The sequence below is a fragment of the Crotalus tigris genome, unplaced genomic scaffold (assembly GCF_016545835.1).
Source record: "Crotalus tigris isolate CLP2741 ecotype Arizona unplaced genomic scaffold, ASM1654583v1 scf7180000023598.3388751, whole genome shotgun sequence".
NCBI classification, from domain to species: domain Eukaryota; kingdom Metazoa; phylum Chordata; class Lepidosauria; order Squamata; family Viperidae; genus Crotalus; species Crotalus tigris.
In genome coordinates this window covers 2,913,883-2,931,894 of record NW_024100068.1, presented here as the reverse complement: position 1 = coordinate 2,931,894, position 18,012 = coordinate 2,913,883, and the positions used below count along the sequence as shown (strand labels likewise).

General features: G+C 38.2%; 1 protein-coding gene across 7 annotated transcripts in view; it reads left to right on the top strand.

Annotated features, from left to right (window-relative positions):
- KIAA0586 (KIAA0586 ortholog) overlaps positions 1 to 12,090 on the top strand; it is an 81,862-nt gene extending 69,772 nt beyond the window's left edge. For 6 of the 7 annotated variants that reach the window (XM_039319507.1, XM_039319506.1, XM_039319505.1 and 3 more), the window contains one exon: positions 5,735 to 6,094. In XM_039319507.1, coding sequence (XP_039175441.1) covers positions 5,735 to 5,880 — 146 coding nt within the window. In that variant the 3' untranslated portion in view covers positions 5,881 to 6,094. Of the gene's footprint in view, positions 1 to 5,734; positions 6,095 to 11,837 lie in introns of those variants that run through there. The other variant, XM_039319510.1, reaches the window with a different exon arrangement.
- Positions 12,091 to 18,012: the final 5,922 nt, after the last annotated feature.

Sequence of the window (18,012 nt, the reverse complement as noted above, 5' to 3'; positions counted from 1 at the left end):
TTGTTTTTCCTACTACTGGTACCACCACGATTAAGTTCTCATCCTCTTCCAAATATTCTCATATAGCGCTAAACTAAATGGGCGAGGAGGATATAAATTGTAGTTTTTTGAGCAAGTGTCTACCAGTAAAGCCACTTCTGAACAACAATATCATGAATCAAAAACAAGATGAAGTTATTTTTGTTATACATTTCAGTTAGCTGCTTAATACTCCAAACATTTCAAATTATGAAGACGGAATCAGGTTGGATATTTTAGTTCTTCAGAACGTCTGCATTTTCTTTAGTACTTTTCATCAGGCTAATAAAAATGACTACTCCAGCAAAGATAATATAACTTCCCTATTTGGATACTCTTGCTGCTGTCTAACTATAGAGTGGCTGCCATGTTCCTTAAGGAGCTGCAGTAAACCTTTCCAGTATGTCCTCAGCAATGAGTTATGTGTTTTACAAAATAATTGTATATATAAATTATGCTGTCCCAGACAGAACAGGTTGCTTTCAATCCAATCCAGGACAGATAGATAACTCAGAAGAATAAACAGAAAATATATAAATACAATCCAGGTGTTTTAAGCAGGCAAAAAGAAGAGAGAAAAGAACAAAGAGGAGCAAGGATATGATTGTATAAAGAGCAAAAGATTTGTTGCTTCTTTTCTGGAAACCTATAAAGCATTGAGTTGGGAGGTTGCAGCTGTCTACTTAGATCTCTTAGGATCAGGCTTGAAACAAACTCATTGGAGGGCACTAAGGCAACCACACTCAAACTTTGAAGCTGATAGTCAACAAAGCCAAGCAGTCAGAACCTGGCAGTAGAAGAAACAAGTCACTTTTTTTGCCCTGTTCTTAATGGAAGATGAATATTTTGCTAGATCTGTTTTTCCAGGTGTTCTTTTCATAGATTTCAGCCATTTTATTTTTGTATTAGGTTGTAATCTGATACTTTTCCCCCTTCTGGCTTCTTATATATAGGATTGGAAAATATTTTAAAACAGACCATAGTCATATCAGTAAGAAAATGCTGTAATTGTATGGAGTTTTCTCATCAATTTGTCCATGAAAAGTATTTCTAAAATCTCTAGAAGTGTAGACAACATTTCTAAGAGAAAACAAATCAAATTGGGTGATTTGGGCAAAGTATGGCATTCCATGCATCTTCTTTCCCAGTTGGTCAATGTAAATACTGTGATGTAAATGTGCCATACAATAAAGAAAGAAAGAAAGAAAGAAAGAAAGAAAGAAAGAAAGAAAGAAAGAAAGAAAGGTAAATACTAATGGCAAAGCAGCCTTCATGTTAGTATATTATGTGTCCATTTCCAGATGTGATAGTGTAGGCTTCCAAATTTGATCAATTCTGTATGTGCTGGACTTCCACTTTGATGGCCTTGTTGGCTGAGATATTATGCACACTGAAAATTCTAACATATCTGACGGACACGCTTGAGAAAATAGTGGCAGTGTAGAGTTGACATTTATACATCTGGGAGGAGAATTTGTCCGTATTTCAAGATATCTTTCCCTAAACCGATGCCTTCGAGATATGTTAACCATAATTCCCTTGATCCTTAATTAGTAATGTTGTCTGAAGAGTGGTGGGAATTGTAATCAGATATATCTGGAAAAGCAGTAAACTGGGAAAACCTTCTGCAGGAAGCATCCCAAGTTGCTCTTTATTCTTTTAAAGTGAAATCTGGAAGAAGAACAGCATTACAAAGCCCCCAAAATAAAATAAAATCCATATAAACATTAAGCAGAGAAACATTTTGCCTTGATTGCTGCTAAAATGCAACTGAAGCAGTACCTTAGAGAAAATATGTATAAATCTTTATTGCATGTTTGTCCTGTAAGTTTTAGATTCAACTAACCAACCTAGCTGGTTGTCGGAAGTCTGTGACGATTTTATGAATAGCAATGCCAACCCCATATAAGAGTCATTATCAGAAGACTTTATCAAGTGATAGATGAAAGCAGGACAGGTAATACAGGATAACATTCAATTAAATGGCTACACAGAATATAGCAACAACATGTAGGTCAGGATAAAATGTTCTCAGTGTGAACAAGTAGCTTATTCATGAGTTGTAGCAGAAAACCAAATTAAAATCATGTGTTTCTTCAAAGGACCATTCAAAGATTTTAGACTGTTGAAAAATATAGGGTCCCAAAAGTAAAGTTTATTATTGTATGTAAAGACAGTTATTTAGAGAAAGGAAGAGTAGTTAGCACAGGACAGATTAAAAGAATGAAATAGGATGGGTAAGGTAAGTTTGAGCAATGTTCAGAGGAAGCAGCATCTTTCATACCGAAACCATTTTCAGACCCAACCCATTATACTACTTGTGTACATTTTGTGTTGGAAAAGTGTCTGCTTTGCCACAGTGGGAACTCTGGCAACAGGTGTAATTAATACAAACTGGGTAAAAGGAATCTGAGTTGAACCTCTGGGCCTTCAATGCTGAAAAGTCTTTGGCCTGGAGGTTGATGGTTCCAAAACAGAATATCAGCTATTTTGAGAGTAGATTTTCATGGAATACTAAGTACAGTTTGTGTAGATCTGAAATAGAAAACAAAAGAAAGTAGGGGAAAGCTTTATGAGCAAATTTAAGACATTTTAGGGTGCTGTTTGCTGTTGATGCTATTGCTTTTCAATGACTGAATAGCATTAGAGCTACAGAAGATGAGAATAGTGTAGACCTAGAATCTTGTTTGTTGTGTGCTGTTATTTTTTATAAGCATGAAAACTCTTGCAAAAATTGTGAGGATACTTAACTGGATATGTTATTGCAAAAATAATGAATGTTCAAACTTTGAAAATACTAGTCAGAAGTCAATGTAATTTGGGATGATATATATTAAATCTAGGAATATACTTCTAGTACTTGAAGTCCCAAAACATCCAGATGGTGTAAAGTTGGTGAGGGCCAATAAAGATTTATATAAATATAGATTAAAACAATTCAATACCTTCTCTAACAGTTTTCAATATATTGCTTAGCCATGTTACATTTTATTATAGTTTAGTCAACAAATCATGGTTGTTCAAAACACATTTACAAGTCACCTAGCTTATTAAGCCAGAGTCTAATTAAAACAGTAATACAAAGTGTGATGAGTTAACTCCACTAAGATTTAGAGGTTTTTTTCACTGCTGTTCATATTGAGCAGGCATTTTTGTTATCGCATATCCCTGGATCCTATGTTTTCTTATCTACTAGTACTGATTTTCTTTTTGAGCAGAGAGACACCCTCTATAGTTATACATAGTAGCACCAAATGCAGCCTGTCAATGCCTCTCCAGAAGTTGCCATCAGTGTACAATTTTTAACAGAAGGATATTCTATCTTGTATAATTTTATTTAACTTTACATTTTAATTATGTCATTTTTTTCTTGGACCCATCCTTTTTATGGGAATACCATCATTGATAATGTCATTCAAAGATCAACTGTGGCCCTTAAACATCAAAATTGCTTCCTATGAGAAAGACCTGGTAAGTTTTTACAGGAAGTACAGGACTAGATTCCCAGGTCACACTTGGAAATGTATCGATATAAAATATGATTTTAAATGTTTAGGCTTAGTGCTTACACATGGTTTATAGCATTTTCAACATCTTGCTAGACTCTTTTTCTATATTAGCTTGTAGCCAAATAAGCATTTTTCAGGTTTCTTAGCTTTTGTTTTTTGTTTAAATGAATAGCCCTTAAGTTGTTAGACTGGGTGATTAGTTTAAAGAATGCCATTAAGGATAGACACAACTCATTAACCTTTCTGACAGCATTGCTTTAAAGACCATGCTTATAAAACATATAGTTGCGTTATGACATCTAAATATTCTTTTATGTTTCACCAGCATCTAGCACAGTGGTTCTCAACCTTTCTAATGCCGTGACCCCATAATACAGTTCCCCATGTTGTGGTGACCCCCAAGTGGGTGTGGCCACCAATAAGAGGGAGTAGGACAGCTAGGGAAAAGGGAAAAAAATGGCGGACAGCGTGGTTTGGCGACCCCCGTGAAATGGTCATTTGACCCCAAATGGGGTCCCGACCCACAGGTTGAGAACCACTGATCTAGCATCTGTCACTCAGTCTTGAAGGAAAAGTGCACAAACTACAAAGAATATTGAAATAAGTCAGATTTTTGGCATATGCCTGTAGATATTCAGTGAAACAATAAAGCTATTTGCCCACTTAAGCATTGCAATTTTCTCTTGTGATTAGAAAATTTGTGATTGTTCAGTATTGTATAGAGCGATAGCCTGTTAGATTTTGGTTTCTCTGTGTTGGGACCTACATATTTTGCTGTATGTTCAAAACGTACTTTAACATCTTCCAAAAGCAATGGGAGCTCTTTGTGGTATGATATTCCTGAAAAGAAATATTTAATGTCCAGTACTGACCCTGAAAACGTAAATATTTTTGTCTCAACCTGTGCTCTTTTCAAAACATCAGGAAAAAAGTTTTTTTTTTTTTAATCACGTTGGTATTCATTTGCATATAGCCTCACTACATATGTCTAGTGTAGTGGTGGCAGTGTGCAATCCATAGTCTAGTATCTAAAGTTCTCTAGAAGAGATCAGTTGAAGACCTATGATAAAAGTTGTTCCTTTTCTGCAGCTTGTGTCAAAATGAGAATGAGAGGAGAAAATAGAAGTCTATGAAAGAGAAGCAAGGAGGCTTGGCGAGAGAAGAGATTTGTTTCAACTTCCTTCAGTTATACACACTGTGTTACATCCAGCAGATTATGCCCAGGTTGATAGTATCCCTCAATAGCAAAAATAAAAGACTGACCAATCCTGTTCTAATATCTTACATGACAATAGGACGCAGAATAGCACCTCAATGTGTAATAAAGAACTGGGCTTTTTTGAGACTCTTAACTCTCAACAAGATGGACTGGAGGTAGATCTTTTGGGGGTGCATTTTGGGCAGTCCAGATGGAGACTTCAGAAACTGACACCCACCCCTTGAACACAACATTAAAAGAGAAGCTTTCATGTCAGTTTTGATCAGCTAATTATTAGTCTCTGAAGCACAATTTGGAACAGATTACATAAATCTTCTGCCATTGCATAGTCATGCTAGATAATTAAGCAAGGGAAGGGGAAAGAGTTTTCAATCCTTTAGAATTGAAAATAAAATGTAATTTGCTATGCATATTAATGAGAAAGGAAGATTATAATTTTGTTTGCCTTGAAAATAAGGGAAACCAATCACAAGCCTGATCCTGGAATGCAACCCATATTTTCAGGTTCCTTAAATATAATTTACAACCATGAGCCTTGTATTACCTAGTTTACCTCCAATCATTGGATGTCATAGTATAACAATGATTTCCTGCTCTGTGTTTAGTTTTAGGCACAGTTTCAGACAAAGTTAGTTAAGCATATGCTATATTGAGCCAGAGAGAGAGAGAGAGAGAGAGAGAGAGAGAGAGAGAGAGAGAGAGAGAGAAAGAGAGAGAGAGAGATATTTTCCCACTTTTTTTAGAAGAAAGAAATAGCGAGTTGAACTGTTAACTTATATTGTTCACTGCTACCAATTATTAATGTATCTAGGAAAATCTGAATCATGATTTTAGTTCCCTGTGGAAAACAGTCTCATGATTTTTTGGCAGTAGACAAACATGCAGGATCTTAGTGTTTTCTAAAATGAAGATAGTAGTAGGCTGGCGTTTTTCAGTGTGTAGCTGGGTGACTTGGTCTGCAAATGACTAAATGTTCTTTCTGTTTCAGGGACAGAGTTCATATCCCATTTAAGTTCCCTTCCTGCACCAGGTAAAGTAGCTGTGAAGGTGCCATCTGCTGACATAGAGGACAAAACTCTGAGCTTCAGTTCAGTTCATGGGAGTTCAGACTCTTCTGGTGCAGACACATTTTGAAATGTGCAGGCTTATTCATGCCTACCGGCATTTTGGGGAGAGGATGTTGACAGATATTTGTCTGAAAATAATGTAACAGGCTAACTTTTGGTGCAGAAATGTTGCCAGCCACATTATTGTAAAGAATTGACTTGTCTTTTATCATCAGGAACTTTATATATATATATACTGTATGTGCATTTTTAATAAAATATTTTGTGTTTTTAAAGTTTAAGTCTTGGTATTGTTTCTTTATTTTTTGAAATCATATTTGAGTGGAAGAGAGAATCAGACTGCCCAGTAAAACATTGATCTTTCTTACTTTTGTAATGTTTAAAATAGATTAGCAACATCTGTAGGATTTCCTGCCATACCTGAGGACTGAGCTTCAGAAGTTCTGTCAGGTCCCCAAACCCTTATTGTCTCCCTTCCATGTATATTCTTGTGCTTTGCTTTAGGGCCTGCCATTTTACTGAGGGGGGAGGGAGATGTTTGCTTTCGTTTGTGATAATTTTTGCTTTCTGCTTTCCTTCTTCCTCCTCTATCCACTTGAGAAAGAAATGTGTCTACTTTATCAGGGAGACGGTTACAGAGAAACGAAAACTGGAGAAGACCTTGAGATGCGGGCCAACTGTACCAGTTACCCGCTCATTGTTCCACCTGTGAATTGGCTGGATTTCAAATGGACATTATGACTTTGGTGAGAGGAGGAATATTGCTGGTTTAATTATACTATTCAAGCGGGATTTTCTCCAGATCTCGCCTTGACTTCCCTACTGTCACTAGCCCCTAATAAAAATCTCCTTTTGAGAATGCCTGTTCTGCTTTCTTGGGTGGTTATTTGAGGTGGGTCCTTACATGTTCTTTATGCTTGGTGTCATTGGATTAGAACCCTTTCCTACAATTGCAGCTGGACAAAGTTTCTTTATTCCATGTAATTTACAGATTGCTATCTATACTTTTGTGAAGATCAGTGTAACTGGGAAAGAATGGAACCCAAGTATGGTTCCTTAAATTGGAAGGGGAAGGCTGTCAAACCAAACATGTTATTACTTCTGACATTTGTACAGATGTTATGGTATAAAGTAAGTCAGCTGTAGCATAAAATCCAACTTCCTGATTAATATTGGAGTCTTAACATATTTGCAATTTTACTTTTTGGCTTTTATCATAATAAAGGAATATTCCATGAGACCTTGCATGGAGGGTGTTGCTCCATTTTTATTTCTATTCATTCCATCAATTCCAGGTTTTCTTATCTATGTATGGTTTGCTTCAGTAGCCCACTTATCATCATTGTCCTGGTTCCCCAACATCTGACACGCACTTTGTTAATCTGGGCGATGTCCATGTGTTTTCACTGTTTTTATGACTGTTTGCAGAGTCATTGGTTTGAGATGGGTGGCTGTACAATCACAAACCCAAAGAAGGCAAAAGAACAATTCTAAAAAGACCTTCATGGAATGATGAAGAGGAAAATGGAGATGTAGCTGATTGTGATTTTGCCACTATGTAAAGAGGGAATTACAGTTTAGGATAAGGTCAGAGAGAACTTAGCTAATTTAAATGAATTCCAAGTCTCCAGGGCTAGATGAATTAGATCCCAGGATGTTGAAGGAATACCTGGGATCACCTGACGTAGAGGTGATTGTACAACCACTCCTGGTAAACTTTGAGAGCTCTTGAAGGACTGTGAGGTCCCAGAGGACTGGAGGAGACAAATATCATTACTATTTTTGTAAAAGAGAAGGAGAACTTGAGGAACAGCAGGCTTGTAGTAGCTATAATATTCTATGATAGTCTTTATAAAAAGATAAAATAAGCTGGATATTCTACTGTTAGATGGGCTACTATTAGCAAGCTGATTGAATATGTCAATATAGTATTCATTAATGGTTCTACTTTAACTTGGGAGGAAGAATTAAGTGAAAAGCCACAGAACTGTGTTCAACATTTTTTGTAATGCCTTAGATGGCAGAATCTAGGAGATACTTACCAGTTTTGCAGATAACACAAAGCTGGCAATAATGAAAAGAAAATGAAAATTATCTAGATCAGTGGTTCTCAACCTTTTTAATGCTGTGACCCCCAACCGGTCGTAAGTCAAGGACTACTCAACCGGTTGTAAGTCGAGGACTACTCAACTGGTGCAGCACCGTTTGCAGAATAGGACTTTTGGTGGGCTCAGCAGGGCAGAGACAGTCTGGACAATTCCTACTGGCTTTTGAAAGCCAATAGAATTAGACTCTATTCAAGAGAGTCTATTCTATTGGCTTTCAAAAGCCATTAGAATAAAAGGGAGTAGCACAGCTGAGGAAAAGGGGGGGGAAATGGCGGACTGTGTTGTTTGGCGACCCCCGTGAAATGGTCATTCGACCCCAAATGGGGTCGCGACCCACAGGTTGAGAACTGCTGATCTAGATGGATTTGAGAAGTTGATGGAAATTAATAGGATAGAATTTATCAAGGAGAAATGTAGGGATCAAATTCAAGTAGGAAAATATAAGGAAAAATATTGAAATCTGGCTTGTTACAAATATCCAGAAAGGGACCTGGATGTCTTTGTCAACCATAAGTTAAAAATGAGCCAGCAATTTGATGCAACTGTTAAAAAGTCAAATATTAAATTGGAAAGCATTAACAGTAGAAGAGAATCCAAATTGCAGGAAGTAATTGTTGCACTCTACTCTGACGTAGACCCTATTTGAAGTATTTGTCCCATTTCAGGGACTACAATTAAAAAAAACCTGACAAATAGGAACAAATTGGAAAAGGACTAGCACTGATTACACCCTGGCAATTTCTTAGACCATTGAGTCTCTGCTGTTGCTGGAAACTAGAGAAGGCAGTGCTAGCACATCAACATATTGTGTGAGGATATGTAGGAACATAGAAAGTTATCTAACAGCTCATTAGATTCTCTCATCAATAGTAGCCCATATCTACTTCTGACCAAAATCTCAGCCAGAGTTCTTTATCATCTGCTTGCTTCTTGATCTTTGGCCTAAGATTATCTTTAATGCAAAGCCTGTGCTCAATGCTACTTTTCTTGAGAGAATTTTACTAACCAGGCTTATGTGAGCTATTTTATGTGAAAGCATATTACAAAACTTCTATTTCCTAAATCGCTGCTCTGTTACTTTCTGCTTTTCTTAAATGCTGCATTTCCTTTCCTTTCCTTTCCTTCACCAAGCTCTGCATGTCTCTATTTATATCTATCAGCTTGTGCTTCCATTTTCCTCTTTTTCTGTGGCTAAATAATTGCTCCCAAGGTACTGATTTTCTTTATAGCCACTCCCTCCCACCTTGCCTGGGAAAGTTCTGCTACCTTGCAATTTGCCAGGCAGTCTTGTGGGCTATTTGCTAACTAGCTCACCCCGCCCAGCCTCTTAGTTTCCAATTCAGTTACAACAAAAGGAGACAGTTACTCTCTAGTCTACAGTAGCACTGTTGCTTTTTTCTTTTCCTCTAGAAGGCTCAGATGCTGATTTGTTAAACAGTCATTTCTCTGGAAAGCTTGGATCCTGCATTCAGGTTTAGTACTTTTCCTCTGTTACAAAGACCCGCAGCAGATTCTTCTAGTGAACAGCCATTTCTCCAAGACTTCACCACATTTTCCTCCAAATAACAGCTAAAAACTTCCCATGAACTGAGCTCCAGGTCTATATTTAAGCCCTTTGAGCCCACCTCTCACTTTCTAGAAAAGTAAAGTGACCATATGCAGTACAAGGAGGAGGTCCTATGACTGATGATTTCTTTAATGTGTTAATTAAGTTCAAGGAGCAGAGAAATTAGGGAAGGAGAACATTTGTGTTGTTGATAGAACACTGAAAGAATGGAGGACACAATTTTGTGCCCGTTTTTCTCAAGTCTTGAGTGAGACTTGTTTCTGAGTCTGCATATGCAGGATTAGTTTATAATGTGATAATAAGAGGTTAGGGAAAGATTGGAGATGTGGGTTGTGGAGCCAGAACCGTCAAGAATCAAATAATTGCAGCTTATTTTAGCTTTAGGGCATGCTTTGTGGGCTAAGAAAAGCATATTCAGCCAGGGTGGGGAAGGAGCAGCATTGGATTTTGGGCCACATGGCAATAGACTTTGGGCCTGTTTTAGAGGGCTATTTCCTGACTGCTAATAACAACAAGGAAATTGTGTTTTGAATCACCCTGTGGTAGAGAGATTACCATTAACTGCTGGAAGAGCAATCTTGTCTCAATATCCAGATTATGGCTGATTAGCAGGTGTGCAGGAATTTACAGGTAGATCTGTTTACTATCTTATTCAGCAACCATTTGAAGCTCCAGTATAACTGTACCGAAAAAATAACTTCACGGTCAATGCCTGCATTTATGACCTTTGCAATGTCCTTCAGTCATGTGATTACCATTATAATTAGTATGCATTGCCCTCTGCCTGATCTGTTCTTTTTATTTTTCCCCCTTCTTGCAGAGAAGACAGATTGGAAAAGAATGGATTAGAAGAGAGGAAGCAGACACACAATGGGAATACATATCAAAAAAGTATGAGGCAGTTCTGAACATGTTTGAGGCTGGGAGCTGCAAGCACACAACACAAACAGCTTGGTATATTCTCCATTCTGTGCCTAGTTATTCTCCTGTAATCCCTTCCTCTCCAATATTTATGTTCTGCTAGGAGAGGGGAGGAAAAAACTGGTCAGATATAAGAGAGATTGCCTACTGCCTTAGTTTTTTTTTTCTTTTGTCTCACCCCAGAGTGGAAAGATTACATAAGCACAGGAGGGGAAGTGGGGGAGGGAGAAAACCAAACAATCTCTGTAGGCAATCTCTCCATTTTTCCTCTTTCACAGAATGGAAAGATTGTAGACGAAAAGGATTACAGGGGAATAAGCAGGCGTATAATGGGGAACACCCTCTCTGTTCACATAGAATGCATCCAGTTCCCAGCCCTGAATTCATTCTGTGCTGCTAGTGCCATTGCATTACTTTTGATATATATTCCCCACCAGCTTGTATGCCTGCCTACTCTCTTGTAATTCCTTCTTCTCCAACGAATGTAAATACAGACACTAATTCCCTTCTTGCTAATTATCCCAGCACTGAGGTGAGCATTCGAAAGGACAGGAATGGGGAAAAGAAAATCACAGATAATTCTTGCTTAATATTAAATGGTTGCTAAATGAGCCACGTGTAGCCTGTGGTCAGCGGATTCATGGGAGGGGAGTGTCAAAAGAAGCTAAGATGGCAACCCTGGCAATGTAAGCAGAATCAGAATAACAAGAATTGGAAGGGACCTTGTAGGTCATCTAGTCCAACCTTCCCCCTGCCCAAGCAGGAGACTCTACATCATTTCTGATAGATGGCAGTCCAGTCTCTTCTTGAAAGCTTCCAGTGATGAAATTCCCACCACATCTTAAGGCAAACTGTTCCACTGGTTGATTGTTCTCACTGTCAGAAAATTTCTCCTTATCTCTAGGTTGAATCTTTCCTTGATCAACTTCCATCTGTTATTCCTTGTCTGGCCTTCAGGTGCTTTGGAAAATAGGTTGACCCCCTTCTCTGTGACAGCCCCTCAAATATTGGAACAATGCTATCATCTCTCCTCTGGTCCTTCGCTTCACTACACTAGCCATGCCCAGTTTCTGTAGCTGCTTTTCATATGTTTTAGCCTCCAGTCCGCTAATCATCTTTGTTGCTCTTCTCTGCACTTTTTCTAGAGTCTCAACATCTTTTTTATAGCGTGGAGACCAAAAATGGTTGCAGTATTCTAGGTGTGGTCTTACTAAGGCTTTATAGAGTGGTATTAGTACCTCTATGTAAGCTACATGTGCACCAAACACACATCAAAGGGCGGGGGTGAGCTTCTATCATATGTTGCAACATCATCTTGACTTTTTTGACCCCCCTTCCATATGCCTCTGCTAGCAAATCTAAAATTTTCCATCTGTTTAGGAGACTCAGAAAGTATTCTGTAGCTATTCACCTTTCTCTTTTTAATAGGTGTTCAGTGGAAAGGAAAAAAATATACGTGAACAGCTTGGGGAAGATTTTGGTAAAGTTGTAAATGGAAGATGCCAATGTTTGGATCCCTGTGAAATTTCTGTGAATGAAGCAGTTGGAGTGCAAAATGAAAGACTCATGTGAAAGTACCATTAGCTAAAGCAGTTGAAGGAAAACTGGGGCAAAAATATACTTCATACGCAAAGAACAAGCAAGAAAGCATACTAATGTACAAGGTGTTTATAATTTATTTACAATATGACAACAAAGATGCTTTTCCTTGATATAATATAATTAAAGCCCAAGCTATAACAGCCAATTTCCATTGTTTTATTAATCTGTTTCACAGTGATGGCCCTTTAACCTTTTTCAATATTTGATAATACCTCCTCTTATCAGTGCCAACAGGGAAATCACATCTTTCAGATAAGCAAAAAATACATTAGGAAGGTCAAGAATAAATGTAATCACAAGGGTTTGTTTTAAAGGTAGGCTAAATCTGCAGCCAGAATTCTATTTTAAAAGAGTAGGATAATTCAGTGTATGTGATGTGTGAAGACAATTACAATTAAGGTGTGAACTTTTTAAAAGAGGTTTTCCCCACCCTAGTGCTCATTATTATTCCACTGTAAGGTGGGAGAAGCAAAAATGCTCTCCTGTTAGGTTTGACTTCATTATTCATATTCCTTGCAATAAGTGAAAGCGAGGATATAGTGTAGGAACTATTTATTATTTATTTTTATTAAAAAAAAATTTTAAAACCAAGCTACTATAGTCATTTTCATCTCGTAAAATCTAAAGAAGAAAAATGGCTGGCTTTAGCTGAGAAATCCATTCTCTGAAAATTCCCAGGCAAGAAGGCAGGGGAGGATGGAAGTTGAAGGGTACCACATCTGGAAAGCTTGGGCCAGAAGGAAGGATGAATATCAACAATCCAACTACTCAAGAAAAATTAAATTTGGTCTAGATAGATAGCTAATTAAGCTACTTATTTTAGTTCCTAGCCAGTGGTCAAATATTATGTAAGTAAATAACTTTCAGACATATAGTTGGACTCTTGTACTCCTGAGGAAGCAAATTGTCTTTATGGACAACAGAACACGCAGCTTGCATGTCCTTTGCTCCTTTGACAGCTGTAACCATTACATGTGCTATTTTGATGGAATTGTCTGTAAGTTGGGGTCATTCTGTGCTTTGGATCTGTTATATCTCCCAGAATTCCCCATTAACTCTTGGGAATTGCAGTCCCAGTAGCACTGGAAAGTGCTAAGTTGGAGAAGACTGCCTACTTATATAAATAGCATGCAATTTCTGCTAACAATGCTACAAGCAAAATTAACAGTACAACAAGCTTGGAACACATTAGCAGTGATCAAACAACATAGCTGACCCAGTTAGTTGCTCATGCAGATGCAATCTCCAGTGACCCAGTCATTCAGGCTGGCCATTTTCTATGTTGCTCAGGCAACTTTAAAGGAGACTGGGAAGCTATCATGTCCAAGATGTTTTCCTCCCACTGGAGCAATTAAAACAAAAGCAAAAATCAAATACTACAGGATCCAAGTCATGCAGGCTCACTGCTGACTTGGAAGTAGAAGAAAAAAATGCAATTGTTAGCTATGAAATTTTGCCCCAGTGGAAACAGAGGAAGACTCTGTGGTTTTCTTTGCAGATAAATATTTTAGAAATTAGAAGTCAGATGCAGCCAAAACTTTGTGAAATATGATCTCTCCCATGGAAAAATCTTTATTTACAAAAAGAAAACGAACAAAACACTGTTTAGTTCATCTTCTGCCAATATCTTCCTGGGAAAACAGAAAAGCTGTTTGTCTTCACAGAAGGAAGACATAAAATATGTAACTAGGAATGATTTTGTCTGAAAAAATTGGTGCTGAGTAGATGTGAGGAGACACCAGCAGTGGAGTCAGAAGGTGAAAACCTAATTGTGATGAGAGGGCTTGCAGTTTCAAGCTGATGCATTGTTCCCAAAACAGCCTGGCACTGAAATAAAGACCACCAGACATAAGGAATAACATTTTCAGCTTCTTGTATTGGAGTATTCCAGCAAAAGGGTTTTAGCAGTTAAAGAAGCCAAGCTCACGAACAATACACAGACACAAAATTTATACAGTTATGATTAAAGAAGTTAACACCCTAAGAATTACTTATTGGTTCCTTGACACATGGTGGGTTTTTTTGTTAGTTTCTTCTACTTTACCCTCCTTCTTCATACATTGCATCTTTATGCCAATAAGCTTTCTTATCAAAAGGGGTGTGTGATTTACTATTATAATAAGCAAGAGATTACCAAAGTTTATACACATATATCTATGTGCCTCGGCTAACATCCTTCTATCTTGTCCTTCTAACTTGTAACTTTCTTTTTGCTAGGCAGCAATCTCACCATTCGTTACTGGTCTTGTTACACTCATTGCAGCTGCAACTTTCTGCCTCAGCAATTCCTTTAGCAAATTTTCCTAATTCCAACCTGAGCCCTTCAGCATGACTCTACCGGCATCCCTTTTTCTGGCTGGAAATGAGATTTGAGGCAATAATCTTAGTGATGCCTATGAGTGTGAGTATGAAAATGTGTATAATTCCCAGTCGGGGTCCAACACTTTAAACCAGTGTTTCTCAACCCTTAGCAACTTTCAGATGTGTAGAATTCTCCTGGGAGTTGAAGTCCTTGCCAAAGTTGGGAAACAGTGTCTAAGCCAATGATGGCAAACTTGTGGGCTCAGCATGTCAAAAATTTGGAAAACGCCTAACTTGACTCTGTCACACCCCTCACCTCAACAAAAGAGAAACAATTCTCCACCACCATCACATCTAGGCCAGCCTGAGCAGCAGCACTTGGCAGCACTGACACTGGGTCCAAACTAGAGCCCCAGGCCTTGACTTCAGCCCTAATGCCAGCACTGACACTGTCTGGCACTGTTCCCCAGGATCTGCCATATGCCACAAACTTCCAGGCAAGGTTCTGTTGACAGGCCCCTGCGGCCTATCTGAAGCTGCTCCAGGTCCCATGAGACCTTTGTTCTTCAAATGGCTTCAGAGAATCCTCTTTAGCTGCCTCTGCAGCCTCTGAAAACCATGCAAAAGCAAGCCCTATTCTTGCACAATTTTGGAGGCTCCAAACACTGTACAAGCACACGGCTCTCTTGTGCAATTTTCAGAGGGTCCAGAGGTTGCATGAGAGCATCCCCTGCCCATTCTTGCACTGCCTTCGCAGCCTCCAAAAATTGCCTGAGAACAGGGCATGCTTTTGAGAATAATTGTCAGGCATTGGTGAATACTGGCGTGTCACCCAAAATATTGTGGCGTATCACTGTTGGCAGGTGTGTCATTGGTTTGTCATCGCTAGTTAAGCACTCCTCTATATGTTTTCTTCAACTTACAACAGTTCATTTAGTCATTGTTCGAAGTTACTGAGGCATTGGAAAAAGTGACTTATGACTGTTTTTCACAGTTACGACCATTGTAGCATCCCCATGGTCATGTGATCAAAGTTCAGACACTTAGCAACTGACTCATATTTATGTTGCAGTGTCCCATGCCCATGTGATCACCCTTTGCGAACGTCTGACAAACAAAGTCAATGGGGAAGCCAGATTCATTTAATAACCATGTTACTAACTTAACAACCACAGTGATTCACTTAACAACCATAGCAAGAATGGTCATAAAATGGAGCAAAATTCACTTAATGACTGTTTCACTTAGCAACAGAAATTTGGGGCTCAATTGTGGTCATAATTTGAGAACTACCTATATGTGTTCATCATACCCCATACGGATCTCAAGGCACAAAGGCTGATAAAAAATCCTTCGACTAAATCTACGACTTTAAAACTTGAATATGAAGAAAGCAGTCTTTCAGGAAGAAACCATTTCTTCCAGATATGAAGACATGAGAAGTTCTTGTAAGTAGCAGAACTGACAGCTGTGAAATATACAACAAAAGACAGCTTTCCTGTGGGCTGCTGCAATTTGGCCATTTGCTATGCTGACACATTACAACTGCTTTTTATCTTCTGGAGCTTGGCAAAGCCAGATGAAGTTCTCCCCACTTCACCTCACAGGGTTTTTTATCAGAAAGGGCTTATCCATGGAGACTATGGGCAATGAACACCTCCTGTAAGTCTGTTGACTTGCTATTGGAAAGTGAGGTCGGTTTTCCCATGGCATGTTGCTAACAAATATAATTTAACAGAAAGTGCATAAGAGACTCCATATAGCCACAACACTTCATTTAAAAAATACACCCGGGAAACAAAACGAGGCAGAGATCACTTCCTACAGGAATATGATGCTAGTGTTGAAAAGAACTGCATTCCATTCACAGTTCTTGGAAAGGCATTGTAATAGTTTTAAGAATATCAGAACCTTAGCTTTTCATAAGCATTTAGACCAGGGGTGTCAAACTGCCGGTCCACAGGCCGGATGCATCATAGCGAAACCACACCCACCCCATTGCCGACAATAGCAAAAAGGTCATGATACATTGCGATACGTCATGTGACATTGAGAGTTTGACACCCCTGATTTAGAATTTATGATTTTTTAAAAAAAATTAGAGGTGGTTAGAATACCACAAATTAATATTAACTTTCCCTAATACAGGAGTGCAAAACTATTTTCCAACAGAGATACAGTTTTAGAATTGAGTTTGGGGGAGGTGCTCTAAAAAAGGAAAGTAGGAAAGTAGGTACTCCAAAAGGCAAAAAGTAGGAAGAATCAGGAGAGATTTGATCTATTTTCTGTTTAAACATGATTAAAATTAAATTAACAGATAAGCTATGAAATAAATGAGGAATAATAAATCTAATTGTAAGTTCATTCTTTCACATTTAGTTAATAATATTCCTATTATGTCACATCAAAACTTACACTTAACGGCAACTTTTGGAAGGATTCCAGAGACTATACTGAAAGATTTTAGGACTAAGTGTGGTGAAGAGGCTTAAGTCAATTTAGGTCTCTAAATTGAAGAAACTGGTAGAAGACTTGATAGCCACAAACCACATTTTAGTTTGTTCACCCAGAGCGATGGGGCAATGATTCATAGAGAGACATAATTTTTGTGCAGGCACAAAGTAGACATCTTAAGCTGACAATTTCAGTAAATTCCAACTCAAAAGGAGATGGGGGTGCCCTCACACAGGTATGTATTAAAGTTTTTATACCTAAAACCCCTTGTATGAGCTAATATGCAGGTGGTCTTTACTGACCCAGCCTTGCCTGGACCAGATAGAATACCAGGCCTTCAGACTCACCTTGGCATGCACAAAATTCCAGAGTCAACTTATACATCTTTAAGTAGACCTTTGATATTCTGCCAGTCATGGTCAATAAAACTGGACTTGGTGAATCAAGGATCTGAGCAAGTACACTAAAATTCCAGTTGATGCCAGCCTCAAACTCAATAACAATAGGACAAGACCAAACCATATGGGAATGTTGATTTACGTGTCTTTACAGGTGGTTCATTGTAGCTTACTCAACTTTTTCCGAAGTGTCAGAAATACACAAACATTTTAACTGAATATAGCAAAATTGAGGAGCAGTGAATTTAAAATGTATTTCTGTATTCACTTAAAGAAATATTTAATCAACAGCCAAAATGAGCTAAAGCCAAGGAAAATTCATAGCCAACATTGTTGGAGCAGATCTGTGTCTCTTAGTATTAAATTCTGTATGTAGAAGTGATGTTCAACGTTTAATAAAAAGAAACAACACTTTAAAAATAACTTAGTGAGCAAAAAGTCCCAAATCCACAGTTGGGAATTCATTTGTTAAATTCACTCCAAAATTATAGAGAAGAGTATGCAAGATTTTGAATTTCTGAACTTTTCATCAGGCAGAGTTACAAGAAGCAAGAGAAGGAAAAAGCATCAAATCAAAAAATATGTTAGCGTCCTTTCTGAAATGTAGTGTCCAGACCTGGACACAATACATGTAATCTGACCAGTGCAAGAAACAATGACTTACAAGTCTAAAACATTGATCTGTGAGTTTTACAGCACAGATTCAGTCTGAGGCAGTAGAATCTGTACTAGGGCAGGGAGAGGAAGGCAAGAATGATAAAATTGGGCTGTCATGATGGAAGTCCTGCCTCTTATGTACATATGTTATGATGTCACGTGCATGTATGAAAGGAGTGGAGCCAGCAGTA